Here is a 27,365-nt window from a genome sequence, read left to right as displayed (position 1 = left end):
TTTATGAATTATTTGCCGGTTGAGACGATAACGGAGTTGGACCAGGCTGTTGACTGGGTTATCCGGAACCTCCAAGAGATCGCCGACGTGGCGGTCCCGAGACGCACCGTTGGCCGAGGCGCTGGGGTCCCGTGGTGGTGCCCGCAGGTTAGCAAGGCTTGCGCTGAGACGAAGAGACGACGGCGGGACTACCTTCAGGCAAGGTCGCATACCAACTGGGACGAATATACAAGAGCCGGCCAAAAACAACGGCTCGAAATCAGCGAAGCGCAGACGCGTAGCTGGCACGAGAAGCTCGAGGGGACGGCGAAGGATCACAAAAGCCTGTGGGCACTGCAGAGGTGGGCTAGGCTACGGAGCTGGGCCCCCCCTGAGGCCCACGGCTTGCCAGATCTCCGGAGGGACGCCGGCGACACGCTTACAGCACGTACACATGATGAGAAGGCAAAATTACTAGCTGAGAGGTTCTTCCCAGACCCGTATATAGATCTATCGGACCTCGATCGCGGCCTATTACAGACGAGACCAGAGCTGAACGTCCCTAGGGAGGTGACCACAATGGATATCGAGTCTATCATCAAAGGAACGGCTGCTCGGAAGGCTCCCGGCGACGACCTGATCCCCACTGGCCTGCTAAAGGCCTGCGGTGAACCCCTATGGGAGATCCTAGCGGATCTGGCAACAGCTAGCTTTAGGCTGGGGTACTACCCGGAGCGCTTCCGCTCAGCGAGGGTGGTTATTATCCCTAAGCCTAATAAAACGACAGCTCAGAAGCAGACCCCTGGCGGCTGGCGCCCCATTGCCCTGCTTAGCACGGTAGGGAAGGTAATAGAGACGGCGATGAGCCAGCGTATCACCAAAGTAGCTGAGGCGGCCGGCCTACTACCAAACGGCCAAATGGGTAACCGCGCTGGGAGGTCCACCGAACTGGCAATACGTATAGTTGAGGACGTGGTCTATACGGCGTGGAGACGCGGGGGCATCGCCTCGCTGCTACAGCTAGACATCAAGGGGGCATTCGATACGGTCAATTACAGACGGCTGATTTCCATATTAGCCCGGAAAGGCTACCCGGAGTGGGTTCAGGAGTGGGTACGCAGCTTCGTGGAGGATAGAACGGTACGCCTCCGGTTCGATGGCAAGGAGTCAGAGCCAATCCCCCTACGAGCTGGCGTCCCCCAGGGGTCACCGCTATCCCCGATACTGTTTATATTATACATTTCAACGCTGTACGAGGAGCTAGCGGAGCAGCATCCACTACTTTTAGTAGTCGGGTTCGCGGACGACACGAACCTGCTAAGCGTCGGCACCGATCCAGACACGACCTGCCGCCGGTTGGAGAGCGCATGGGCTACGTGTCAGCGGTGGGCAGTGAGGCACGGGATGGAGTTCGCTCCTGACAAGAGTGAGCTAATGCACTTTACTAGGGCCCGAGAGCCCTTGCCGCAAAGTATTCGCCTTGGGGACGCCACAGTGTCGCCGGTAGTCTCAGCCAGGTTCCTAGGAGTCTGGTTCGACCGCAAACTGACGTGGCACGCCCATGTTGAGCGTGTTAAAACAAAAATGGCAACTCAAAAGCTAGCCCTGACAAAGCTAGTCAATATGTCGTGGGGCTGCGATCTTATACGGGCGAGGCTGTTATATACGGTGGTTGTCCGTAGCGCAATCGCCTTCGGGGCGACTGCGTGGCATACTATAAGTGAGGAACCGGCAGGGCCAGCTAAGAGCCTGATGGGGATACAGAACGAGTGCCTCCGGGTAGTCTGTGGTGCCCACAAAGCGACGCCGGTTCGCCACCTGGAAGCAGAAGCAGCAATCCCGCCACTAGACCTCTATCTTAGTGCCCGGGCTGCTAAGTTTGAAGAACGGCTACGGCTTAGCGGGAAGAGAAATCTGCTTCGCAGCGCGAGCGCTAAAGCGTCACATATACTCCGGCAGGATAGGCCGGCGAAGAGGAAGCAGGCGTCGCAGCTACTCCGACCGGCAGGGTACACTATGGAGAAGGAGGCCCGGGGCTCCGAGTGGATGAGTGAGGAAAAGGAGGTCCCGGCTGCCCTCCTCGACCACTGGAGGAAGAGATGGCTCACCGGAGCAGAGCATCACGATCGCCAGCGACGCGCTATCGCTGAGGAACCGGAGGGCCCTTCGATGCAGATACCGAAAGGGGGCAAGTATTTCGGCCTGAACCGACTGGAGGCGTCTACGCTGTGCCAGATCAGGACGGAAAAAATAGGACTAGCAGCCTTCTTATTCAAGACAGGGGCTTTTGGCGTGTACTCGCCGCTATGCCGCTGTGGCGATGCCCCTGAGACGGCAGAGCACGTAATCCTCTTTTGCGGGCTGTTGGAAGGACCGAGGGAACGATTACGGGCCGCCATCGCACCACGGCCACTATACTCTCGCAGAGACCTCGCAACGGCAACAGGAGAACCAGTAGTTAGTGGGACTATTGTAAGATGGCTGCTAGGGACGGGTCGGACAGCTTCAAGGCCCAGATAGCATCGATCTTCTCAGGGGGGACTTTGTTGGTAGGTTGAGAACCAACGTAGTATGGTAGTGAACGCAACGCAGTCGCCAATAGGGCGAACCGACGACGCAGCGTATGTATTTAGTCCAGCCATTAGGGCACGGTTTGACATACGGGAGTACTAGTAGAGGTACCGGGGGCTTCGAGCCTACGGCGTATTTAATAATAATAATTATGATAACATATTGTTCGTTGTATTTAAGGCTAGACATAATTATATATTGTAGTGGGGTAAGGCCGGACGCCAGGGAAAATAGGTGACGGAGCGGGGAGGATCTTCTGCTTTCTTCAGGGGACTTGTGGCTGCAGTTTTTCTTTCCCATCACCCCCCTTTTCAATCACCTCTTTCATCTCTTCTATTCTACACAGTCAACAGTTCTCAGTTATCGTACTCTTTTCTAGTGTGTGCAATTCAAAGCTTCTGTTCATGGTTTACTTATACGTTCAGACATAGTTTTCAAGAATCCATCTATCTCTTCCACTTTAGCCTCGATAACTACGAAGAGTTGCGTCTTGCTCTGATCAGAGAAATTCAACGCTAGTGGGAGCTTTACTTCAACCCTCGGAGTCAAGAGTCCTATCCTGAGAATCACCCCTTCGCTGAATACAAGAGGGCACATCCGACCAACTTGCGTTCAAGGCTTGTAGGAGGTTCGTTCCAACGTCTATCGCCATGATCTTCGTCTGATCAGACCAACGGATCGGATCTGTTGGTACTAGAGCCGTCTGTTCAGTGTGTTAGTAATAGGTATATCCTACCGACCGCCTGACCCCGTTTCAATATTTTTCTACATTAGTAATAAAATAGGCTAGATGCACCGAGATGCCCTACTAGAAATTCACTCTACAGGTTTCAATACCTAGAATAGCCCCTACTCTACTAAAATGCTAACGTCGAGAGAGAATCGATATTATACCAGATTCCACTATATGGGCGAAAGTGTCCCGTACCGCCCTTACAATGCCTTAGCGCCTCCGGTGAGACTTACTTTAAGTATATACCAAGTTGGATGAGGAAGTTAGGTACACGCGTACGGTATGGTAGGAGGAAGTGCCTCATGTACGGACGTTCTTCGACGAGTGGGTTATCAATCTCGTCGGCGCAATTGGTCGGTTTCATGGGGACGAGATGGGGAAGTTGCCTAATGAGGTGGAGGATGTACTCCAGCTGGTATGCAAGCTGGGTGTCGTGCTGGAAAACAAGCCGGATCTGCGTGACATGGTCATGAAAGTAGAGAGGTGTGACGTAAATCCAAGACTGGATTTACTACGTCTGGCTATATATAATGGTGTAGCGAAACCACACGCTGTGGAAGACTGGTTCCAGAGTTGATAACGTCAACTTTTATGCTTTTAACTGTATTTGGCGACGGTACTTTCCACTGAAAGTAGGATTCCTTCCACCCTGCTTACATCAAGTACTTAGTAACCCTCTGTTATCAGAGGACCATACACACTTGACTCTTAGAAATGATTAAAGAGGTGGGCAAATCAGAGAGGACACGTGTCGTACAACAAAAGTTCTGACGACTGCGCGTGATGGAGACGGTTTTATGGATATGCTTGGCCTACAATCAGGGCATTGAATAGGACATACCCATCTCTCCGTTCCTAAAGACACACTTGGGCGAATACCGCAACCATAACAACTCTGGCGAGAAGATTCAACGCCAACCACGTACTGAGTAAGACCTCCCTCTTCATGTGCATATATGAAAAGGGCCTATTCTGACCATATTTCTGCCGCTTATATATGAGATGACAAGTCACAAGGCCTTGGGAGATACACACGGCTTATGTTTGTTACCGCATCACGCAGCTAAAAGCAAGCTAAAATGTGCCCCGTTAACTCTGTAGGGAATGCAAAGGATGATGAATTACCGCAATTTCTCTAATCTAGACTTTGATAACTCACCGCCAACTTGACTGAATATCCGTCACCACTCATTACTCGAATAAGGTTGCGAGACCCAGTTGTTCTTATGTCATTTCGTGCCCAATCATTACCCGAGCTCGAAAATATCTGCCAACGCTCATGAAACTCCACCTCGCTTAGTTCGTGACAGGTTGCAGAACCGACTGAACTATATTCTTGGAATGGTACCGCCGTGTCCACATGACAGATCAAGACCGTAGAGGAAGTGGCTGAGTGGGCATTTATGTATTTGTCGCTTTGACTTATACACTCATACCCTAGAGACCTCTGTATGGGTTGTGAAACAACCTAGAATTGTGGGCCAACAAGTGTCATTGTCCTCAAAATTTCCGCGTCGCTTGAACGCGTTGCTCAAGAATCATCATTCACATTTCGGTCATCAAAGGTGGTCTCTTAATCGCATAGAGAAGCTCAAACCACTGATACTCACCTTACTCGACTGTAAACTGAAATATGGGAGACCGACCAGCCAAACGCGCGCGAATGGAGAGTGCCAGCCCCCAGATGCAGCACCCCTCGCAAGACGCGTATCGCATGTATGCATCTCAACTTCAAGGTGCTCAGATGCAAGGTGCATATGCTCAGAGTGCTCAGAGTGCTCAGGGTGCATATCCCATGTATGCCCAACATCAGGCGCAACAGGCTCAGCAGCAGGCCCAGCAGCAGGCTCAGCAACAGGCCCAGCAACAGGCCCAGCAGCAGCAGCAGGCTGCATATCAAATGAGACAGGCACGGCACCCGGAAGCTGCATACAACCAAGGTGCGTACGCTATGTACGCTGCGCAGCAACAACAGAGTGCTGCGGCCCGCCAACTGGAGGGAGCAATCAACATGTACCCGACTCATCAGGTTCCAAATTCAGAACAGCAGCACCGCCAACAGCACTCGGCGGACATGTCTGCCTACTATCAGACGGCAAACCCCTCACGCCAGTATCAAAGTGCCCAGCAGGCACAACAATATGCGGAACAGGCCCGCCAATATCCAACTACAGCCCAATCCCAGCAATATGTAGATCAGTACCAGCAAATGCAAAATGCAGACCAGTCCCGACAACAACTTCAGTGGCAGGACATGGCCCGTCAACAGCAAGCCACCAATTCACCCCGTCAGGCGCAGACTACGAACCCTTCTCCGCAAGTGCAGACTGCTGCAGATCCTTACCGCCAGTATCAAGCTGCAAAGCCGTCTCCCCAAATGCAAGCCCCCACAAACCCCTCTCCCCAAGTTCAAACTGCGGCAAACCCGTACCGCCAGTACCAGGCGACAAAGCCCTTGCCTCAAATGCCGTCCACAAACTCGCCTCGTCAAGCTCATCCCGCAGCGGCGGACCCTGCTTACCGAGTGCCGTCTACGGATCCAACTCGGCAAGCCCAAACTCAAACCCAAGCTCAACCACAAACTCAGCCCCAAGCTCAAGCCCAATCTCAAGCCCAACCCATAGATGCATCCCGCCAACCCCAACCCCAACCCCAAAGCACCGAGCTGTCTCGGCAGGCGGTACTAAACTCGCTCCTGGACATGGTACCCCCGGAGATAATCAAGCAGCTCCTCCACGCCGCAGCCATGGCAAGCACCTCCGTAGCGGAAAGCATCCGCGCCAGCGTCGAAGTGCAGCGCAAAGTCGTGTTGAACTTTGACTCGTACGCCGCCGACGCCGAGTACGAGCTGAACTCGCGATACGAGGACCTCGGCGGCAGTAAGCAGTACGAGATGTCCGGGAAGTGCAGCGCCAACGTGGAGAAACTGCTGCGGGAGGTCCTGCAGAAGGCGCGGCAGAACGCATCCTACGAAACGAAGCTCAGCGCCGTCACCAATATGTGCAAGATCTTCCGGTCGGTGCTGTCGGGGGGATACATGGCAACGCGCGTCGCGAATGACGTGTTTGGCTGGGACCACATCTTTCAGGATGCCGTTGGGTTGTTTACGCGGAAGGAGCTCGAGCGGCTGGTTAATGAGGACGGGGGCGCGTGGTTACGCGGGTTTGGTCAGTGTGTGAATAGTGATTATAGGGGGTTCGAGGCCATGAGGCCCATATATCAAGCGCTACAGAGTTATTTGGTTGAGGCAGGGTCGGAGGGGGACCAGCAGCAGCAGGCATAGGAGCCGTGATAAGCGAATCTAACATCACCCGAGTTGGTGACGAGTAAGCACGTCGTCTTAAGAGGACAGGAGGATCCGATAGGCTCCAAGTGTGGATAATAGGTGTATAAGAAGAAAAAAAATACGTCTGAAACAATTTGCGGGATTGCTGGCAGGCGCTCGCTTTTTCAGGTCCCTCCGAACTCGGAAGCAAAAGTAGAATTATACGTTGGCTGCCTGTTCGTGTTGGTCAGCGCTGCAGTTTCATAACAGCGGGCAGGCCAATCGCGACCGACTTCGAGGCCGTCCAACGCATTCTTACTTAAACACCACATCCTCATTACTCACTACTTGAGGAACGGGAAATATGCTGGTGGATGGATTGACGATTCAGGGGCGTGTGGCTCTGATGGCGTTGTTGCTTTGGGAGGGGGATGTGTGGGTGGACGCCTTTTGTGGAGAGGGTGGGGTAGAGCATGGATGGAGAGGGGGAGGGGGAGGAAATGGGGTTGGCCCGTTCGATAGGGAGGATGAGGCATATGGCGAAGTACCTGATCACGTTGTTATGTACGACCCGGCTGCCAGGGCAGTTGCTTGGTTATGCGATGAGATTGAACGACCCAGTAGTACGTCCAACTTCACGGTTTGGGGGTTTCGGGACACCCCGTTATTTCTTGGGCACGGGGTGTTGTTGGACGATAGAGTGAGTGTCATTCCGGGATGGGAGGCGTCTGGTGTTCTGGGCAAGCTGGGCATGCAAATGTGCTGGCGTGAGTTTGAGGATCTTGGGTAACGGTACTCGGGTGATATGCTAATGGTGGGTTTCCTGAAACTAAGAAGGAATGGTTTGATAGTGTAGTATAGAGAATGAATGGACAAGGAGATACGAAACATATCATCAGGAGTTGGGGTAAGACAGGGGTCATAGAAGAAGCACTAAGAGCACAATTTCGTCAGGGGCTACCACACGTCTATATTCAACGTAGCAGCAAGCAGTTTGAAAACAACCATGATGTCCTTAAAGGTCTTCTGCCGTACGTCTGCTTACGTGTGATATCCCACCGACTCTGGACATTACCAGACCACATCCAATGTCTCTTGATATAGATGGAAAGTCGATTGAAAGCTTACGGATGCGAGGTTAGCTGACCCTATCCTAAACGAAGTCGCATCATGAGCAAAGTGACGACGGCGTGACGTGGGAGATTCGAGCATGGTTGATCTCAATGCGAGTCTTTCATTTGATGGTGGTATCACTTTGCAGTTAAACGTCAAACGTCCAGTCCCAGCAGCCAGCCGGTCACCACCACGCATGCCATAGCTGACCAAAACGCCATAACTCATATCCAGCCAGGTCCCCAACCACCACGACCGCCGGCATGCCAATTGTTGCTTTGAAGCCAAGACATCTCTAGTCTCTTGCTTTACCCGCTGAAATCACGGGGTCTCAAGGCCCAATATCCTCCTCGTTCCTCAACCCCGAATAATCAGTCCCCTGATTCGCCGTAGCCAAGCGAGCACACAAGCTTAACAAGACGACCGTCTCCGTGGCAGCGTAGTGGTTGAGGGCGTCAAGGAGGATCTGCAGGTGGCGGCTGAAGTTGGTCTCCCACTTCTTGATGAGCTCAAACAGGTTGTTTACCCTTGTCTCCTCGTCCTGCAGCTGGCTATTAGACGTGCTGTCCGAGTTCGACTTTTGCGACTTGAAGACCTGGAAACGCTTCCATTGCTCATCGCTCATGTTGGGCGGTTTGAAGTTGCCGACTAGGTCCGGATCGCCCTTTTCCAATGCGCGGGACAGCCAGCTCGTGTACGAGGTGAACATAGTGCAGGTTTGCATTAGTTTCGAGTGGATCTAAAATCGGTCAGCGAGGTGGTTACGGAGTACATATTGTAAAAAGGTTGCTTGCCCTGATAAGCTTGCCGTTTGTAAGCATGCATCCCTTCAGGCAAGTATCCAAGAAATCCACATGGTCCTGCATAAGTTCGTCTACCGTTCGATCTGGCTTGCCGGAGCCATCCAAGCTGCCGTCTTTGGCTTTGAGGCTCGACATTAGGGCCTGCCAATTCGGCTCAATCACTTCCAACGTGCAGAAGTAAAGCAGTTGCTGCACGAATACCATCATGCGAGCTCGCAATGTCCATACCCGCCGTTTCCAAATCTCCAATCTTCTAGTTGAAGACTTGTAACACCAAACGATATTGCTATTGTGTGTTTGCCACGTAATGGACAGTTGAGACTCCAAATGTCTCAGTGATAGCAGGAAACGGAATAAAGCTTGGTACCGCCATACCGTTTTCCGGCTGATAACCAGCGATACGGGAAATGGCACCGTATAGTTCAGTTGCAACGACGTAAACCCTTTCGCATCCTTGTCGTGCCCAACGGGCTGGTTGTTGAGAGGCTGAAGCGCCTCTCCTTGCTCAATACCTGTGATATTGACCACCCGCTGCAACATCTTGATAAGACTGACCTCATTCATTTCGATGTAGACGTCCTCCTTGAATGGGTCTAGCGACACGATGGTTCCTGGTTGCCGCAGGACAATGTCGAGCAGTGACTGCAGTTTGACGGTATTAACCTCCTTGACTGCCTTTCGCAGCTCGGATGCTCCCAACTCAAGGAAGTAAGTGAAGTAGTCGGACGGATCGAGGAAGAAGTAGTGCTTCAAGGACCGAAGTCGTGCCGGAAGAGCATGCGTGGTGAGGAGCAGCTTCATTAGTGATTCGTTGGCATAAGCATAAGCGTTGTTCACGTTGTCGAGGAACCGTGGGTCGTCAAATGTGACGGGCACATCTTCAACAACTTTGCTGACATCGACACCGCCGCACTCCCTAACGACGTTCAGGTATTTTCCAGCCAGAAGGACCTTGTCCTTGACACCCAAGAGTTGAGGTGGTATGTCTTGATCTCGAACTGTATACCGCCTCTCCCAGTAGTCATCTGTGTAGTCTTGCTCCAACCTGTCTCGCTTTATGCTCTTTTGCTCCTTGATTAGAAACTCGGAATGTGGATCATTGATCCCGCCGTGATGCAGCCACTCATTCAACATGGACATGTAAGGCCGACTCGCATCGCGTAAAAGCGAGGTCAGCAATGATCTTGCTGCCGGATCGCCCGACATGGTCTCCAATCTTTTCGTGATAAGGCCTATCACGACCCCGCCCTTACAGACCTTCTTCCCCGTCATATTGCCAGGAACGAGTTCGCCTCCCCTCTTCAAGTTTTCAAGAATGTGCTCAATATCATCGGGGTCCGAATCTTCTTCGCTTTCTACGTCAAGCAGGGCATTTTTTTTAAGGAATTCATGGGCGAGGGAGTACAGCTGCAACATCAGCTGACTTGTAGGAAGAGTGTGGATGTTGAGCACGTGCAAGGTGAAGGTGTCGTTGGTGAGGAATTGCGTCTCGAGTTGGGCAATCATGACCAAGTACTCTTGCAGAAGCTTCCTGATGGCCGCACATAACGCATGGTTGACAGCGCCGAACTCCTCCCGACTTTGCACGTCAACAAAGTGCTCCAGGGCCGAATAGTGAGTTGCCATCTTCGACATGGACAAGGTCAAATCCTCCAGGCTGGGATCTAGGCCCGGTGAAATTTTGTAAGTCGGTCCTACAAGTTGATCTCGTTCCTCATTTGGGTCGTAGGAATACGAAAAGCGGATATACTGTCCCTCATACCCCATAAACACAAAGAGCAAATCTTCGATGATGGCGGCCTCTTGCTCCTCCAGAGAAAGCTCGTAAAGTGGCTGAGGTTGCAGCACAGCAGGCATATCTGACGCCAACGGTGGTATCGAGATACGGCATGCTAATGGAGCCGTGGTGTGTGGTCCTAGTACAGCTGTCGGGTCCCATGGTTCTATAATACACCTAATTAGATCCGACAGTACACCCCGGACATTGTCTCGACCTACTTGGTGGCGACTCCGGCGCCGACTCTCTCGCTCTCGTATCCGGGCGCTTGACCTCCTTCTCCTTGGCCTTCCATTTTTCTGGCGGTGCGGTCTCCTTGGGCCGCCTGTCGGGACTTTTGGCCCGCGAAACCAGCTTCTCCCTCGTGGTGACGGTTACGCGCTCCGTCCTCCGCTCCTCGGCGCTCCTGCTGGCTGGCCGTGGATTCCCGGATTGACTGCGTTTATGAGCCGTACTGGCGGCATAGCCAGTTTGAGGCGATTGGCCCGATTGTTGCGTACCTCGCGAATCCTGTCGCTCGGGTTTGTAGCCTTGACCGGAGGCTATGCGGGGTCGCGAGTTCCCGTTCGCATTATCGCTGTTGCCATTGGTGCGCCGGTCGGCAATGTTGGAGACTCTCGACGACATGGTCGTGGGCCGGCGACATTGGGGATCGGGACCTGGGTGTTGTCGGGAACATGGGCCGTTGTTGTCGCTAGTTGACGTGTCGTCGTTGTTATTTTATCTCTCGATTCAATGTTATTGGTTAATCGCATGTGAGGTTCTAGTTGACGCGGTCTAAAGTGGCAGCGCGTCGCCCGCTGGTAGCCAGTCGCAGTTACTTCGGTAAGCTATAATTCCAGCGGAGATGATCCTGTTCAGTGGTCAGTGCTCCTTCCAATGGTGCCTGGGCGGGCTGGGGACGGCAAGGCGACCGACCAGCTTCGTCAACCTTGTGCAGCCTTGAGGTAAGCTCCGAGCTCCATACATCACCAACGCCAGCCTTCCCAAGTTCAATTTCTGGGAGCAAATAACACCATCAGTTCTCAAGATACCCGCATAACGACCCATTCTCCCACGTAAACTCCTCACAACTCCGTCAAGATGTTTATGGCAAGATCTGAATACGGTATGCATTCTCATTACGCCACCCGAAGCTTGGCCCGTATCGTACAGTAACTGACACCATACTGCCAAACAGATCGGGGCATCAAGTATGTTGTCTCAAACCCACCACTCCTTCCATCCCCGTGAGCCATAACCCACTGACCGTACAAACCACAGCACCTTCTCCCCAGAAGGCCGCCTTTTCCAAGTCGAATACTCGCTCGAAGCCATCAAGCTCGGTAGCACCGCCATCGGCGTTGCCACCTCGGAGGGTGTCGTGCTGGGCGTTGAGAAGCGGGTAACCTCGACTCTCCTCGAGACCTCGTCCGTCGAGAAGATCGTCGAGATCGACCGCCACATTGGATGCGCCATGTCGGGCCTCCAGGCCGACGCGCGCAGCATGGTGGAGCACGCGCGCGTCGAGTGCCAGAGCCACGCTTTCAACTACAACGAGGATCTGCGCGTGGAGAGCTGTACCCAAGCCATCTGCGACCTGGCCCTGCGCTTCGGCGAGAGCGCCGACGGCGAGGAGAGCATTATGAGTCGGCCTTTCGGGGTGGCTTTGCTTATTGCGGGGTACGATGAGGATGGGCCGTCATTGTACCATGCTGAGCCTAGTGGTACCTTCTACCGGTATGATGCCAAGGCGATCGGGTCTGGAAGTGAGGGTGCGCAGGCGGAGCTACAGAATGAGTATCACAAGGTGCGATTTGGGCAATTGCTTAATTTGGATGATGGGCGCCGGTATGGCTAACATGGAAAAACAGTCGCTCACGATCATCGACGCCGAGACGTTAGTGCTCAAAACGCTGAAACAGGTGATGGAGGAGAAGCTGGATTCCAAGAATGTCCAGCTGGCGAGTGTGACCAAGGAGAAGGGCTTCAGAATATACACGGACGAAGAGATGGCCGCCGTTGTCGAGCGACTACCTGCCAACTAATTCATGATCCTCTAAGCTTACCCGCCGAGGGTGGTATTTATAGCCCCAATGTTCTGCACGACCAGGCGTACGGTAGCTATCTACGCTACGATTGACAGTGTTGGGCAATCTGTGCCGTGGTTGGCAAGGTTGAACCACTCACCAAAAGAATAAAATCGCACGCCCATGCCCATTCACTCGATAGAGGGAGGCAAGTAGGCGGGCAGGCGATAGATGACGGGGAAAATCTAGAGTCGAGTCAAACATACCTTTCCATCTTCAATGGTGTTCAGGCATGGAACGCGTGCCATCGTCATGTTTATGTACCATTAGTGTACTGACAAGCAAGCAAGCGGTCTGTTCTCATCCGACTTCTACACCGAGGTCCCTTATAACCCGCTGAAATCTCCACCGTACGCTCAAAATGCTCCAAACTTCGGCGCCACCCATCTTCCATTACCTATGCTCATCTCAAATCCTCTATCAAGCGCATCCGCCTAGTTTCTTCTCACCCACAACAACGCCAGTTCTTCACAAAAATGCCTCCAAGCGAATCTACACTTCCTCATTACCTCACCCCCTATCCCTCTCACTACTATCCAAATCCAGCTTTTCCAGATCCTGCTCCACAGCCAACAGCCCCATGGCATAGTGCGCCTTCTCCTCCTTGGCCAGCACGATTTTATTGTTACTGTTACTCCCGTTATCAGCATCCGTGACCTCCTGAATGTGGCGGTCGATACGCCGCGGGTTGCCCAAGATGGGCGGCATCCTATCGACATTGATATCGGGGCTGCGCTGATACATGGGCCCACGGCCGAGCGAGGCGGCCTTGACCCAAGCCGACTCGCAGCCATCGGCAATCTGGCGCGCCGATTGCCAGCCCGTGAGGCGGGCGATGTCGTGGCAGCGCCGGATCACCCAGTCGCGTTGGGAGGGGTTTTCATACTGTATGTGCGTAATGTCAGAAAACCAAGGTTGTTCCTAGGGGTAATGTACGGAATCAATTAAGGGGATGGAGGAAGGAAAAGATGGGACGGGCCAAACCAAAAGGGAAACAATAACTGACCTGCACCCCAGCCACGAATAAACAAAAGGCGCTCTCGATAAAGGCAGCGCCCACTAACGTGCTGATCTCGGGTAACAAATCGACATTCTCCTCGAGTCCCGCGGCAATGCGCCCGATCTCATTGGCGTAGAAGCCTGTCTCGCGGGCGGCACGACCAGCTGCCATCATGGCGACGGGTGGCATGGTGGGGTGCGCGCGGTACAGCAAAATCATGCCCATGTAATAGTTCATCCAGATGCCGGCAATGCCGTACGTGCGGTACTTGGCCGCGGGGCCAAACGGCGTTGTCCCGACCACGGGGTACATGTCGAGCCCCATGGGTTCGAACTCGGGTCCGAAGTGTTCGCGGAGGGCTGCGAAACCGGCTTTGATGCCTTCCCACTCGGCCCGGGCGATCTCGGTCGAGGCCTCGAGATCTGCGTCCTCGAGTGAGTCGGATTGTGGCGAAGGGGCGTCTTGTTCGCGGGGCGGGCTGAAGCCCATGGGTAGCGGAACCCGATTTGAGGCCGGCATCATGCCGGGGAACGTGCCCGGAGGCGCGCCCGAGGGCCCAAATGTGCCGGCCTTGCGAAGAACGCGCCGCTTGCGCATAAGGTCACGGGAAGCAAAGTTTGCTAGGCGCCCCAGAAGGAGCATGAGGTGGTCGTATGTTCCGTAACTATGTCTTGTCAGCATCAAGCATACATCATTTGGGCTGGCGATTTGTCTCACGTGGCGTCCAGACGACCCATCGGTGCTCGTGGGGGGCACTGCGTCCACATGTTATAGTCCATGCTACTCTTTTTGTTAGTATACCTTCAGCTCGGGGAACCAAACCAGCATTTTTCTGTCCGGAAAACTCACAATAACTTGGTAGCACCTAAAATGCTTTGATAGACATCCATCTTGCAATACCACCAGAATAAATCACTGAGCTGCTCATACGTCTCCGTGTCCTTTTCAGTGAACTTGTGCCTGCTCCTCGGGTATGCCCTTTGCTCTTCTGGAACCATGCCCAGCTCGTCATGCGTCACTAACCTCCCCGTGATCGATGTCAGCAGCGACACATTAATTTGATCCCAGTCGTTGTATAACGGATCTGGCTCATCCAAGGGTGCGTCTGGCTGATTATAGTCTAACCCGCCCCACGCATTGTACGTCCCTTCCCAGCCAAACGGGTCACTTCTTTCAGCCTGCGCTTGTTGCTGCTTCCTCTGTTCCTTTTTTTGCCGCAGACGCCGCTTAATGGCCATCATCGACCGCGTCATCTCCGAGTATGGGATGTCCTTGAGGATCAACCGGGCGCCCAGCAGGTGCTTGCTCCACTTCTCATGGTCAGAGTTCCACACCTCGTAGTACGCAAGGAGCAACGTAGCAGCTAGATTTGATGGTTGCGTGCGTTTATTCACCCTGCCCACGTTACGGGCCACCCGCCTGAGAGCAAGATGGTAGTGTCGCAGGGATGCCGTCGGGGCACCATTTGCAGCTTGGCGATCTGGAGACTGCCGAGAGCAAGGATCGCTTGAAGTAATGCTGGATGACTGAATGACAAGACGGGGAATGTGTCTGCACATGTTAGCCTAAGGATCAATCCTTAAAATCTTCGAGTCGCTTACAAGTCCAGATATGCTGGCGACCTTGGGGAGCAACAACGGATCCTTCCTGGATGAAAGGGGACGGATCAAATGGATGCCTCTCGTAAAGCGATATGCTGGGTCCAGTAACGTTGACAAAATGCCAGAACACGGAGGCGATTTGCTTGTCATTGAGGGGCGAGTTTGCAGGCGATGGCTCGTACGTTGCGAGGACAGTGTTAGCTGCGAACCTCGAGAAGGTTCTTGCCTGAGTTCCAAAAGCATCATATCGATCGTTCAGTCTTTGGGAGACTATGAGGCCGAGCTCGTTTAGCTCAAATTGCGAGTCTCTCTGTGGCATGAGCTCCTCATCCGACTCCCCCATTGAAGCATCCTCATCAGACTCCGCCAGCTCCCATGGGTCAAGCTGGGGCTCTGGGACTAGGGCCGGCTCGCATTCCTCATGTTGCTTGCCCTTCACCTGTTGCGGTGCCACTGGCGACACCGGCGAAACATTCTCGAAAGTGTTCTCCTTGGTTCGTCCTGGGTCGTACTGTAAGAAATCGTACTGCGGCTCCAGCTGATGTTGCTGCTTCCGTCTCCATGGGTTTGGTGTGAACACGCCCCCAGTCTCGGGCGGGAAAAAGGTAAGTTTGGACGACGTTGGTGTGGGTTGTATGCCAAACGCGTTGATGTCGAAATTCAGGGGGGGTGATGCCGATGGCCCAGCCTGCCCAGGGAATACATTGCTGAACGGGGGCACGGCGGCATGGTACCCAAGAGGTGGTGGTTTGGGGGCGATGATTTGCAGGGACTGGGACGAGGCCTTTTGTTGCGCCGCTGATAGCTGTTGTTCTCTCGCAAGCGTCTGTGGCGAGTGTGTCGGATATACCAGAGGATGGCCAAAGGGAGCAAACCCGAGAGGATCTTTGAATATTACGCGTTGGTTGTAACCTTCGCAGTTTCTTTTCGACTTTATACAGTTGTTGCATGTGGGTCTTCCTTCATCACACTTGATTCGACGTTTTCGGCAAGCTGGCCGAGGTTAGAGAGTTTTTGCGCATATTGCACAGTCGGAAGCATGAAACGTCTACATACTGAGACAACCCGTCTTTGTCCTCTTCCTTACGGCAGTCTTCTTGGGTGCCAAGTCCTCGTCGACCTTCTCTCTCGTTGGTGAAGTATCTCCCAGCTGAGACTGGGACGGGGATCCCCGAGGCGCCACTAGCGCGGTGTCCATCCTGGACGATGAAGGTCGGCGCCTGATCCAGAATGAAAGTAGCGGCTTGCCTTCTAGCCGTGCTATCATTCACATGCCACATGGCACGGCGACCATGGGCGGCCCTGCGGGCTGGGACTTCGCCGGTGGGGAGTGGGTGGGAATGAAGACATCCACCAGGCTGGAAACCGGCTGGGCCACGGAGACTACACTGTAGCTGAAAAAAAGTCGGTGTTGGCAATATCAAGTCTCTAAGCGTTTGGCCGAGACAGGCGAAAAATCGGGGAGGCGAGACAGGTCGATATGTCCGCCGTCGTACGCAGTTACCACTTTGGTGTTGAGAGACAAAGGCAGGTGGACTACTCAAAATGCCTGAGGCGAATGACTGCAATTGCTTGTATATAGCCCATGAGGACAACTGAAACAGAAGCGGTGTAACGACGAATTACCCAAGATATGCTTGCCGGCATGGATGGCCGGGCGGGTGAGCTTTGTACGCGAACACAAGGCAAGGTACCTCGGGGGGTACTTTTGTAAGTGGCGGCGCGGCGCGCCCGCGATGAGGCCGCTATTGAAGAACGGGGAAGTGGGGTTGTGGGATGAAAAGAGCTTGATAGCCTGCCTACACCTCTCCAGGCATGTAGATTGTTGGTGGATGAAATACCCTGTTCTAAGTGACTGATCAACGCATACAAATTGCGTGACTGATCAAGTACAGGTTTACTTGGACCAGGGTGTCCTGACCCTCCGCAGCACTGAAAACGAGTGGAAGATCAAGTATTATGGGGGTTGTAATACGCTAACAATCTATTGTAGGGATGCCAAGATGATCCCGAACTGACCACTAGGCGGGAAACGATCAGATGAGAGGCAGCTCCCCTCCTGCTGTCCTAAAAGGACTCAATCCACTCTGCACTACACCAGCCGGCAATGCACCGGACGGCATGGGTACATGATGTTCCAGGTCCTGCAGGTTGCAGGTGAGAGGCAACAGCTTGGACATTGTTCGAGTGACAACGACAACGACCACGGCTGGCTCGAACTGAACCGGGTGGAGCAAGTTAAATAAGCATGGTGCGATTGAAAACAGGCAGGGGTCTGTCTGCCAGATTAAAGAGCTTTGGCAACCTCGAGTTATTATCAATCATGATCGATCAGAGATACCAGATATGCAGGTCTCCAGGTCTCCAATGGAACAGGGGTATGCAGGAAGATATATCGAGTTGGTCTGCGAGAGCTCCCTCAGAGTCGTCAGTGAGCTCTAGCGGCCTGTGGGAGAAGACGAATCCCAGGGTCGATCAGATGGAATGGACGTGGTGGCACTGTGACAATGGCCGGGTCTTCCACACTGACTGGCTGGCGCAAGAATTGATACACTCCACCGGGGTCACAGAAGTTAGTGTAGTGACATCTTGCATTGTGCTATACCGAAAAAAGTTAAGTTACTATGCATAGTCTTCTATAAAAAAAGAGAGCAATCTTTTTGTACTTACGACTGTCTCTATTTTTTTTCTTTGACTAGCTCGGGCTTCAAACTATTTAAGCAGGCTAATTCTAACAGCTACTCTTCTGTAACTCCATTCTACGCCTCTTAAATAACTAGGAGTAATTATTCGATGAAAAGGACTCTAAATTTCGTGTTAAGACTCGATCTTCAAGCCAAAGCTCATGTTGTATTTTAGTAGGTGCTTGTGCAGCCTTTAATCGATAATATAGAGTATTCTCCTGTGAAGACGGCTAAGTCGGGGTTATCGCGGAAGAAATAGGGTGCTAAAGATAAGATAAAAATATGTACTTACATATAATGTTTCTACCCTATTCCTTCTCTTAAGCGAAAGAAGCTCCCTTCTTATTATTAGTAAACTAGCCCTATGATATCTGGCTGTAAGGCTTTCTCTATAATAGGGTAAAGGGTTCGAGATCTTCCGTATCGTAGATAGTCATCCAAATCTTCTATATAGATTATTCGTTCCCTATTTTCATTAGAAAATATTATATTCTTTTAGTCTTCTGTCCGTAGTTGAAGTTAAATAACAATCGAGTAAAGTTAACTCTATGTCACAAGAGGAGGACCAAGCCCCTAGGCCAATAGACCAAAAGATCTAGAAATGTCAGTGTTACTGACATTTGGTCCCACTAACTGCTATATACAGCACTATGTGGCTCTGTAATCGCCAGCGCTGTGACACTCTAGCCCGCTTATTAGCTACTGTTCTCTTAGTCCGTTAGGGGCGAATAGCCGTTCGATAGCCTATTGATTTCAAAGCGGTTATAATTGCCACCTATCTATATCTCGAAAGCTTACAAGGGAGAAAGAACCGAAGGTCGTATCGAGGAATCTAGCGACTAATCTTATCTTCGAGAAGCTGTAGCGTTAGTAATTCTTTTCTTAGGGATCCTGATTAGTCCTCTCTAGTTCTCTTCTCTAAGGAATAATAGGCCTGTTACAGGCTAATTAAGCTTACCTGTATAAGTAGGGGGTCTTTATCGGGATCCCTTTGTACGTCTAGTTAGCCCACTTTCCGAGAAGGGCTCGAATCCCAATCTTCTAATCCCGAGTACGGTCCGTATTACGAGTACAACGTGGTTTTGTTAGTGTTCAAGGATTAAGGTGATAGCAGACTCGTGGAGAGATTTGTTGCTAGAATACTCGAATTGTTCCAAGAGCTATTTATTATTAGTCTCCGTACCTCTCATAGAAAGTGCTAACCTAGAAAAGTGACCTTCAGCCAAAAATGGCGAGCTCCTTCATCAACTAGGGCCCTGTAAGTCACTGCAGTAACATCTGTGACTCCGGTGGAGATGTATATTGCTGTTTCTAGCTAGAGGTTCTAGGCTACGTACAGCAGACCCATGAAGCGAACAACCGTGCTGCCAGGATTTATCTCGCTGAGGGCAAGCGACAGATGATTCTCGGGGAGCCAATCAGCTGCCCGGCTGTTCCCGTGCCACCCAATGCGTCTTTCGATGAGAATCTGTCCTACACAAACTCCGCGTTTCGTTGGACACGGCTCACTCGATCGTCATTTTGCAATCCTAGACACGCATGAGACGGCGACGGCAGCAGGAGAACAGCGCAGAGCTCTCGTGCTGCTATCTTGGCTGAGTACTTGGGCTGGATTGCTTCCCTAGTAATGAGTGGGATCTTGATGTGCATCCTGGGAACTGTCGCTAGACATCGCTAAGCATGCGCCACCCCGCATCGGAAAGATGTATGAGGTTCTTGGATCGCTTCATGTTGGGAGTGCAGACCAACACGCGGCAGGCTGATCAATATGCAGCTCTGGCTCGTTACCTCAAGTGCCGTGCAGGACCCTCTCTCAGGTTGCATGAGGATACTTTCGGCCCCGTCCACCAGGAAACCCTGCACGTTAGATCTGCCGTTGATACGGTTGTGACGTACCTTCATATGTTGGAACTTCTTCCCATACAGCTTGACGGAGATTGTCCGCGTTGACGAACGATAGTTCTGACTTGTTTAGGTCTAGAGAGGCTTATGACGGGCTTTCCAATGCGATATCGGATTGAGTGCTAACACTCAGCCGCCAGTTATGTCTCGGGCGTATGTGGATATAGCAGCCACTGCTAGGGCTAGGTTATGCAGCTTCCAGTGACTATACGAGATGAACCAGACAGAGATGCGGGCGAACGACACGCCCCCAGTCGGCTAGCCGCATGAAGTTGAAAGAGCAGCCCGTATAGCAGACAGAGCGACCCCATTCTCGGGGAAGCACTGAATCTGGTCGCACTGCGATCGATGGTGATGAGTCGACTCGATCACCCCTTTGCTCCATGCTTGGCTGTCATTTGCAATGTTGGGTTGCCAGGCCAGGGACACCTCGTACACGAGAATCAACCTGGGTACCTGGGTAAGAGCAATCGTTGCCGAGGGACCTTGAACTAGTGTTGAGGAGTCAAACTCGGTATCCTTCGCTGCCCCTGCTGCCAGGAGATCGAGACTTCGGCAGTCACGTTGTGAACTCACTCGCTAGGCAATGCAAGCCTAAAGGCTCAAGGAATATAGGCCTAGTTTCCCTATCCTTGGTGCAAACCGACGAAGAAATAGGAATAGCTTGGATGCACTAAAACAGCTGGCCAGGGTCTGTTCCTCATCGACTTTATTAATCCTCGCGCCAACGGACTTGTGGAGTACCTAGGGAGGCAAGTAGCAAGTGCGTGACAGAAGCTACAGGCGCATACATGGGGTGGAATAGTGTAGTGTAATAAGATGAAATATCGGGCTGTTACACTCTGCACCGTTTATTTGTCATGTACTTGAGTTGGCACAGCTAGGGCGCATCTGCCGAACAGGTGATTTGCAAGCAACAGGGACATAGCTGCGAGGACGAAACCGGTGACATTTTTGCTGAGACAGAAACTCAGAAATAGCATATTCCTCGATATGCAGCGGGAAAGACTTCGATGTTGCAAACATCAGCATTTGTGAGATTTGTCCTTGGAAGTTGATGTGTGGAAGAAGCAAGGAGCGCCTGAGGTTTGACAACATTTTGGAACCAACCAACGTCCCAGTCTAGACCCACTTGCCACATGACGCCAACTGTAAAGCCCAACGCGGCTTTGCGATTTCCCTCATTTTATTGGGTTGGTCTCCAGATCCTAGCGGGGTTTCTTGACCTTCTGCAGCGGCGCTGTAGTGGGAGATCCCTGCAGAAAAAAAACAAAAATCAAACTTCCAACGGTAGATAAGTTATTTACATCTGGATTCTCACGCACGTCACACTACCCAACCGACCCCTATCCCAAATTGCCCGCTGTTTGCGCAGGATCGCTCACCGGCACTGAATCTGCATCGGAGAAAACCGAATCAACAACGATGTTTGCAGTTCCTGGTTGGTCGGTTTCTGCCGCCAATCTCAAGGCAGAGAGTGCGAGCCAGGGCCCTAAAGGTGACAGCAGCAATCAGGATGCCGATGCCAAATCGAAGAAGCGGAAGCGTCCGTCTGGACCCCCTGCTGTGACTTCTGCCAATGTTTCAGATCTCTGGGAACGTGTCATAGAAGGCAAACGAGTAAAGAAGCCCAGGGCTGATTCAGCTGATCAGAAGGATCCAAAGAAGCCCAAGCAGGGCCCAGATGGAGTCATTTCAGAGGACGGTAACGTTTTGGAAGGTGATAGAGCAAGGGATGGCGCCAAGAAAGGAGCACAAGCTGCATCGAAAGGTGGCCCTGGTGTGACCAAGAAGGAAAAGAAGAAGCAGAAGAAGGCTAAGGAGACTCGACCAGATGGTCAGGAGGACGGCGAATCCAAGACTGAAACGACCCAATCAAAGAACCCGAACAGCGCTTTAACCAAGGGGAGCAAGCAGGTGGCTGTTGCGGCTCCTGCTCCTCCTCCGGCTCCAAAGCTTACACCATTACAAGCAGCTATGAGAGAGAAGCTCATATCAGCTCGCTTCCGACACCTCAATGAAACGCTGTACACCAAGCCGTCGGTCGACGCGCTTCAGCTCTTTGAGGAGTCCCCTGAAATGTTCAATGAGTATCACGAGGGCTTCCGCCGGCAGGTCGACGTCTGGCCCGAGAACCCCGTTGACGGCTACATTGAGGAGATCAAGCTCAGAGGCAAGGTGAAACAGGCCCCGCGTGACCAGTCAGCGAAGACCAACAGTAAAGGGCCTAGACCCCCGAAGTCCCCGCTGGCCACCAGCACCGGTGGCGTCGTGCCCTTCCCGCGGACTCGCGAGGTGTGTACGATTGCGGATTTGGGCTGCGGCGACGCCAAGCTCGCACAGGCTCTGCAATCGCACAAGAACTTGGGTCTCAACATCCTTAGTTACGATCTTCAGAGTCCCAACCCCCTGGTGACAAAAGCGGACATCGCGAATTTGCCAGAACACGACGGCAGCGTCAACGTGGTCATCTTCTGCTTGGCGCTCATGGGCACCAACTGGCTCGACTTCATCGAGGAGGCCTACAGAATCCTTCACTGGAAAGGCGAGCTGTGGATCGCCGAGATCAAGAGTCGATTTGCACCCGTTATCAAGGGCAAGAAGGGGGGTGTGGTCTCGCATAGTGTTGGGAACAGGAAGAAGCTGGGAAAGAAGGGCAAGGGCGGCAAGGACGAGCCAGAGGAGTCCCACGACGCGGAACTGATGGTGGAGGTCGATGGCGGTGATGACAGGAGACAGGAGACTGATGTCTCTGCCTTCGTTGAGGCCCTCCGCAAGAGAGGGTTTGTTCTGCAGGGAGACGTCGATCTCAGCAACAAGATGTTTGTGAAAATGCGTTTCCTCAAGAACACTCAGCCAGTGGTGGGTAAGGGAGTCGTTGAGCAGAGAGACTCGGGCCGGGGCGGTGCATACAAGAAGCCGGTGAAGTTCCTTGATCCGGCGGATCAACCCAAGGTGGACGAAAGCAGCATCTTGAAGCCCTGTGTCTACAAGCTCCGGTGAGCTGCATCACGCATCTACTCATAAGTAATTGTGGGATGCACACATGGCAAGATCAGAGCTATAATCATGTATGAGGCAGTATATTATCGACTTGAGTCTGCGTCTGAGCGGCCTGTAGTTCGGCGCTGAGGCTAGAAGTATCTCCGAGAAATGCCCACTTGTCACAATATCACAAAATGTCAAGTACTGTCAAGTATCCTGCCGAAAGCCGCGGTGACGACACCTTCTAAAAAGCAAGAAATGATGTATCGAGATCCTACCTGCCCATGTTAATGCAAGCCAAAATGCCGTTTCGCCTAAACCGTGTGCCACTCCAACCCGACGCAGATGCAAACACCAAGCAATTACAAGTTCTGGAAAAGGAGTCCGGCCGCATATTCGACGTTGCCACCGGTGGCTTCCAGGGCAGCGATGGCTCTGCGTCGGTCCACACCCAAGTTCATCAATGCCTCTATGTCGGCCTCGGCAAACGTCCTAGCTTGTGGTTGTTGGGGTGCGGCAGCTGCTGCCGGCGGCGGTGCAGCAGATCGAGATGGCATCGAGGCTGGTTGAGGCCTGACCGCTGCGGGAGCGATGGCTGTATTCGGCGGCGGCACCGAGGGTCCTGCTACAACGGCACCAGATCGTCCGCCGATTTGTGTGCCGCCGGGTCCTTGGACAACGGGTTCGTCGTTAACCGCCTCCTCCGTCTCCCTGGGAATATCAGCTTCGCCCAAGAAGTCGACGCCCTCCCCTTGAATGATGAGCTTGTTCTGCGCGAGGTCGATGGTGGCTTGGTGGCCCTTGAGAATGTCCAACCCCAACAACAGATCAACTGACTTGCCCTCCATGACCGTGAAGGCCGCTGGCAAGTGCTTCGATCCGAGTTGGAGCATTGTGTAGTGGACTCGTCCAATGATCTTCGCAGTGCCGATGCCTCGGGCTACGCCGGCATAGCGGCGATCGACGAGGTGCATAATGTTGCAAGCTTCGGCACACGAGGGCGACATGATGGTTGCCTGGGCGCCAGAATCGACCAGAGCCTTTACCTGGACTCCGTTGACCTTGACATCCACATACAACATGTGCACGCGACCAAAAGCTGATATTGCATTGGAGTCAGCAAGCAACTATCTCACCGCCTGACTTGGTTAGTAGGTAGGTACTCACACTCAGGGTTGTATTCCATGGCATTCTGAAGGTTCTCCGTGACATTCTGCTGGCGGATGATCTCCTCAATCCTGGCCTGGGCATCGGGATTGAACTCGTCATTGTTGAGCTGCTCGATCTCGCGCAATCGGGCGAGGCGGGCTTGTTCTGAAGAGTTGGCGCTGTCGCGCCATACTCGAGCGAAGCGGGCAGAGTCCTCGAGAGCATCGTGTAAGCTGGGGTTGCGCCTCGCCAATTCTCCTCTCAGACGAGGGTCACCCAGTACTTGTAAACGTATAAGCTCGGGATCCTGTGGTTGCGACGGGCCGGCGGCGGTTCTCTGGGCAGGCTGGTCAGTCTGATGGGCCGGCGCAACACCTGTATTACCCCGCATGTCGCGGATGTGTAGCGCAAGCATGTCGCCGTCCGATATTTGCAGCTCTTGGAGAGTCTTCGCGTTGTCCGTAATCAGCTGGCCGTTATGGTAGAGATGCTGCGTCGGCGCCGGGATGCCTTCGGCTTCGATGGAGCTTCGCAGCGTACCGAGCGTCATGTCGGGAAAGACCTCAAGCGTCACAAGACGAAGGTCTTGCTCCGCCTCCTGCGGGTTATTTACGCTCAAAGTTATGCGCCTAGAGATAAGGTGAGTCCCAAGACGTAATAGCATGGTAAGCAGCTCGCGCTTACATGTTGGCCTTTTGTCGTCGTAGATGTTGCGATGTGCCGTTCAGAGGTGGGATGGAAAGATGTCTAGGTGCAAATAACGTTCGGAAAGTAGAGGCCACTGGCGCCGCTTACAGACAAAGCTCCGGACGGTGGAAATTTGCAAGTGGCAAAGGAATCTCATCAGCTGTCTGAAATCTCGTGAGATTCAACGGCGAAACTTGATGAGAAGTAATAAAGCAGCAAATCGAAGAGTCGTGAGGCAGACAACTACGTAACGCACGAGCATCCGAACCCTGCCTGCTCTCAGTGCTGGACCTTTCCGCAGCTACCGGGGTAGTGGTGGGGCAGCTCGGTGGGCGGGGGGTCTACCGGGTTCTTTGACTTCTAAAGTTGGAACAGCTGGAACAGCACTTGTTCTGCTCATATTTTGCATCGCTTCCCAATGCGCCATCAAATCTGGGCGGCCTGAATTCCGATCACTATGGGCGCTAGAATCGTGCCAAAGTTTTACAATCACGTCTGACCGCCTTCCCTCAAATAGGAAGCTCAGTGTGACTGACCCCCGTGTCCCAAGGCACTGGCGAATCGCTACCTTGTAATCCATGCTTGATGACTTGAAGGAGTACTGCTCATTGAACACCTCACGAGAAGCCACCCGGAATCGCATTTTGGCATCCGATACGCATGTTCACACTACCATGGTTTTTCTTATGGATGGACAAGACTCGGCACAGTTGGTTGGACCGTCTCACGGCAGCCGTTGTGTGCAGTTGTTGAGCATCATGCGAGCCATCATCCTATGCTATGTCACTCTCGCGTTGACAGTGGACTGCCTGTTCTGATGTCTGGTTCTCCCCAGAAAACTGTTGACCGAGTCCTTAGACGTGTACAGAGTTGGTACAGATTGTCTTCAGCCTTCATCTGTAGTGATGCAGTGATCGACTGGCCGGACACGAATCCGTATCCCCGGCTTGATCGTTAGAGTTGTAGTATCACAAGTAGATGCCCGTGTAGTGGGTACTGTGTCATGTCACTATGGTACCCAAACGTTTGTCTTTGTTGAAAGCCAGGGTCTGTCATGTATCACAAGCTAAGGCGACTGAGGTGGGCAACTTCCAGGCACGAGATGATACCACAATCTACAATCCTCGTCCTGATTTCGTTTTCGCCGAAGCCCCACTATGGAGGATCACTTGATTTATCACTTGGCAGATTTGACTTCAGTCTTCACAACTGTACATAATCATATGAACCTTGCTAATAGCACGGGGTTCGTCCAGAAACCAGGGGGCCGCGCCTAGGTCTGTCCAAGTAGAGAAGCCCATAAGAAAACATTCAGTCCTGGCTTTTATAGACATGTAACGTAATTTCCTAAATTATTTTGCTATCTGTTGTCACGATAATGGTAGTATATTCCCTTACCTGTGTAAATCAGTAAAACAACAGGGTTTGCGGACCATCTACATGATTATATTTGTGCCCACACCGTCTCTCCATCGTTGGTTTCCTTTGGAACGTCTGTGGGGTCCTCTTTCTCATAAACCTTCAAGATCTGATAATTCCAAGTTTTCATACTTGGTTTCACTAGTAGAGAACTCTACACCACGAATCCGGGGTACTCTTAAGGGTATTTTGCAGCAGACTTCATCTGATGTGAGATAACAATGAATAGAATTTCGTGTGTTCTCGATTTCTTATCAAGAACAAACTTAACTCTGTTTATTGAATGGGAGTTACAGTAAAGATTGCCATGATCGAGGTCAACGATCATCTATTTTACAGCATGAGTGTCCGCATGACAGCAGATTATAATCATCTCGTATTATACTCCTTGAAGTCTAGTCTTGACATCATTGCATAGCTCACAGTGAAGCTTAGTAGTGTCACCAACCTGGGTTACGGAAGACTTATGGGAGTTTCCTCATCATGAAGTCGAATATTCCACGCCCATCTCGCAGCCGGAGCTTCTTTTGAGGTTGATTGGTTACCGATAGTTAAGTAGATATTCGGTAGATTAGGTAGGTGGAGTTTCGCTGTCAGTTACTAGCGCGTTATACACGAATTTCCAATTCAACTAGCCTCGACGGGCTATTATATAACTACAGCTGATCATTTATCGATGTATCTTGTATTGCCTCCAGTGCTTCTGATATGGAGGAATTAAGCCTTGAGGATGAACATGAAGAATACTACATCAACACTCCAATTTTGCAAAGTTCTGACATTCAGTCAACATCGACAAGCCTGCAACCTCATGTGGTGTTGACCCCAAGAGCAACTAACGCTTCTTTTGTCTACAATGAAATTCACCTAGTTTTTCGCCATTGTGAGGAAACCAGAATGACCTCCGAAAGGAGCCGGCTATTTCATGATTCCAAGTAGCAGCTTCGTCTAACAGAATACCATGTTTTTCATCTGTCGCCAGGCTGTCCGACAGAACCACGATGCAGTATATCCTCGATTTAACGTTTCGGTGTTATCACATAGCTTCAGCCTTTCTCATCAACACCAACGTTCCGAGTTGGTAGTTTCTGGGTTGAAATTAGAAACTTCGCTTGCACTTCTCTGTTCCTCAGTTTTCTGCTATAATTAGCGTATGTGCTGTGGTACACTGCGAGAAGATTGACCTTACAGTGCCCCTCTGAACCATAACCTTGACCCTCTTGAACGAATTGGTGCCGCTAGCATCTGCGGTAAAAGTTCTCGGCCGTTTGTGGATTTTGGAAGCACCAAAAAGAAAAAGGAAGGAAGAAAGGTTTGTCTCGCGCCCTTGGCTTCAATGCTGTGATAGGACCCGACATCAAGTTGGGTGGGTGGAGATGGTGGAAATAAGAAAAATGGGTTTGGTGGGTACAGCTTTCACATGCTTTCCTCCTGCTCGCGACTGCAGACGTTATGAGTTTTTATTTTTATTTTTATTTTTTTGAATGGGTGTAATTACTGCGTAGGCGGCTGGTAAATTACCTCAACTTAAAGGTGGTGAAGTGACAGTGATCCCAAGCCTACCTACATTTGCCCAGGTAGCAAAGTTAGCGATGCCATGGGAGAATCCCAGTAGTTGCTGTAAGTTA

The 27,365-nt window shown here is 52.1% G+C and overlaps 7 protein-coding genes across 7 annotated transcripts; 3 read left to right on the top strand and 4 right to left on the bottom strand.

The window, feature by feature from the left end:
- Nucleotides 1-4,403: 4,403 nt before the first annotated feature.
- Nucleotides 4,404-5,664, bottom strand: BCR38DRAFT_435847 (uncharacterized protein). Its single transcript, XM_040860412.1, has one exon. It carries the CDS (start codon nucleotides 5,307-5,309, stop codon nucleotides 4,890-4,892), a length of 420 nt encoding a protein of 139 aa, XP_040714744.1. The 5' UTR covers nucleotides 5,310-5,664; the 3' UTR covers nucleotides 4,404-4,889.
- Nucleotides 5,665-7,066, top strand: BCR38DRAFT_435845 (uncharacterized protein). The gene is made up of 2 exons (XM_040860411.1): nucleotides 5,665-6,782; nucleotides 6,868-7,066. The coding sequence occupies exon 1, from the start codon at nucleotides 5,748-5,750 to the stop codon at nucleotides 6,564-6,566; it is 819 nt and encodes a 272-aa protein (XP_040714743.1). The 5' UTR covers nucleotides 5,665-5,747; the 3' UTR covers nucleotides 6,567-6,782; nucleotides 6,868-7,066.
- Nucleotides 7,051-7,480, bottom strand: BCR38DRAFT_435844 (uncharacterized protein). The gene has a single exon (XM_040860410.1). It carries the CDS (start codon nucleotides 7,437-7,439, stop codon nucleotides 7,101-7,103), a length of 339 nt encoding a protein of 112 aa, XP_040714742.1. The 5' UTR covers nucleotides 7,440-7,480; the 3' UTR covers nucleotides 7,051-7,100.
- Nucleotides 7,481-7,559: 79 nt separating this feature from the next.
- Nucleotides 7,560-10,485, bottom strand: BCR38DRAFT_435843 (Spc98 family-domain-containing protein). Its single transcript, XM_040860409.1, has 2 exons — nucleotides 8,456-10,485; nucleotides 7,560-8,400 (listed from the first exon to the last, which is right to left on the bottom strand). The coding sequence occupies exons 1-2, from the start codon at nucleotides 10,319-10,321 to the stop codon at nucleotides 7,993-7,995; spliced, it is 2,274 nt and encodes a 757-aa protein (XP_040714741.1). The 5' UTR covers nucleotides 10,322-10,485; the 3' UTR covers nucleotides 7,560-7,992.
- An 839-nt stretch (nucleotides 10,486-11,324) lies between these two features.
- BCR38DRAFT_516038 (nucleophile aminohydrolase) lies at nucleotides 11,325-12,544 on the top strand (the record flags this gene model as incomplete). The annotated part of the gene is made up of 3 exons (XM_040865092.1): nucleotides 11,325-11,395; nucleotides 11,505-12,030; nucleotides 12,095-12,544. The coding sequence occupies 3 exons, from the start codon at nucleotides 11,325-11,327 to the stop codon at nucleotides 12,266-12,268; spliced, it is 771 nt and encodes a 256-aa protein (XP_040714740.1). The 3' UTR covers nucleotides 12,269-12,544.
- A 276-nt stretch (nucleotides 12,545-12,820) lies between these two features.
- Nucleotides 12,821-16,109, bottom strand: BCR38DRAFT_458320 (uncharacterized protein; the record flags this gene model as incomplete). The annotated part of the gene is made up of 7 exons (XM_040862147.1): nucleotides 12,821-13,195; nucleotides 13,317-13,974; nucleotides 14,028-14,090; nucleotides 14,160-14,790; nucleotides 14,838-14,861; nucleotides 14,912-15,904; nucleotides 15,968-16,109. 7 exons carry the CDS (start codon nucleotides 16,107-16,109, stop codon nucleotides 12,821-12,823), a joined length of 2,886 nt encoding a protein of 961 aa, XP_040714739.1.
- A 4,813-nt stretch (nucleotides 16,110-20,922) lies between these two features.
- Nucleotides 20,923-22,500, top strand: BCR38DRAFT_344943 (methyltransferase-domain-containing protein; the record flags this gene model as incomplete). The annotated part of the gene is made up of 2 exons (XM_040856144.1): nucleotides 20,923-21,675; nucleotides 21,739-22,500. 2 exons carry the CDS (start codon nucleotides 20,923-20,925, stop codon nucleotides 22,498-22,500), a joined length of 1,515 nt encoding a protein of 504 aa, XP_040714738.1.
- Nucleotides 22,501-27,365: the final 4,865 nt, after the last annotated feature.

The sequence above is a fragment of the Pseudomassariella vexata genome (genome assembly GCF_002105095.1).
Source record: "Pseudomassariella vexata strain CBS 129021 chromosome Unknown BCR38scaffold_8, whole genome shotgun sequence".
Taxonomy (NCBI): Eukaryota; Fungi; Ascomycota; class Sordariomycetes; order Amphisphaeriales; family Pseudomassariaceae; genus Pseudomassariella; species Pseudomassariella vexata.
This window is presented reverse-complemented; position numbering and strand designations above follow the sequence as displayed.

Coding starts and splice junctions, on each gene's coding strand:
- BCR38DRAFT_435843 (XM_040860409.1), bottom strand. CDS start 10,321: ATGCCTGCTGTGCTGCAACCTCAGCCACTTTACGAGCTTTCTCTGGAG. Junction 8,401..8,455: donor CAAACGGCAAGCTTATCAGG/GCAAGCAACCTT, acceptor GACCGATTTTAG/ATCCACTCGAAACTAATGCA.
- BCR38DRAFT_435847 (XM_040860412.1), bottom strand. CDS start 5,309: ATGAGTCGGGTACATGTTGATTGCTCCCTCCAGTTGGCGGGCCGCAGC.
- BCR38DRAFT_435844 (XM_040860410.1), bottom strand. CDS start 7,439: ATGTTTCGTATCTCCTTGTCCATTCATTCTCTATACTACACTATCAAA.
- BCR38DRAFT_435845 (XM_040860411.1), top strand. CDS start 5,748: ATGCCGTCCACAAACTCGCCTCGTCAAGCTCATCCCGCAGCGGCGGAC.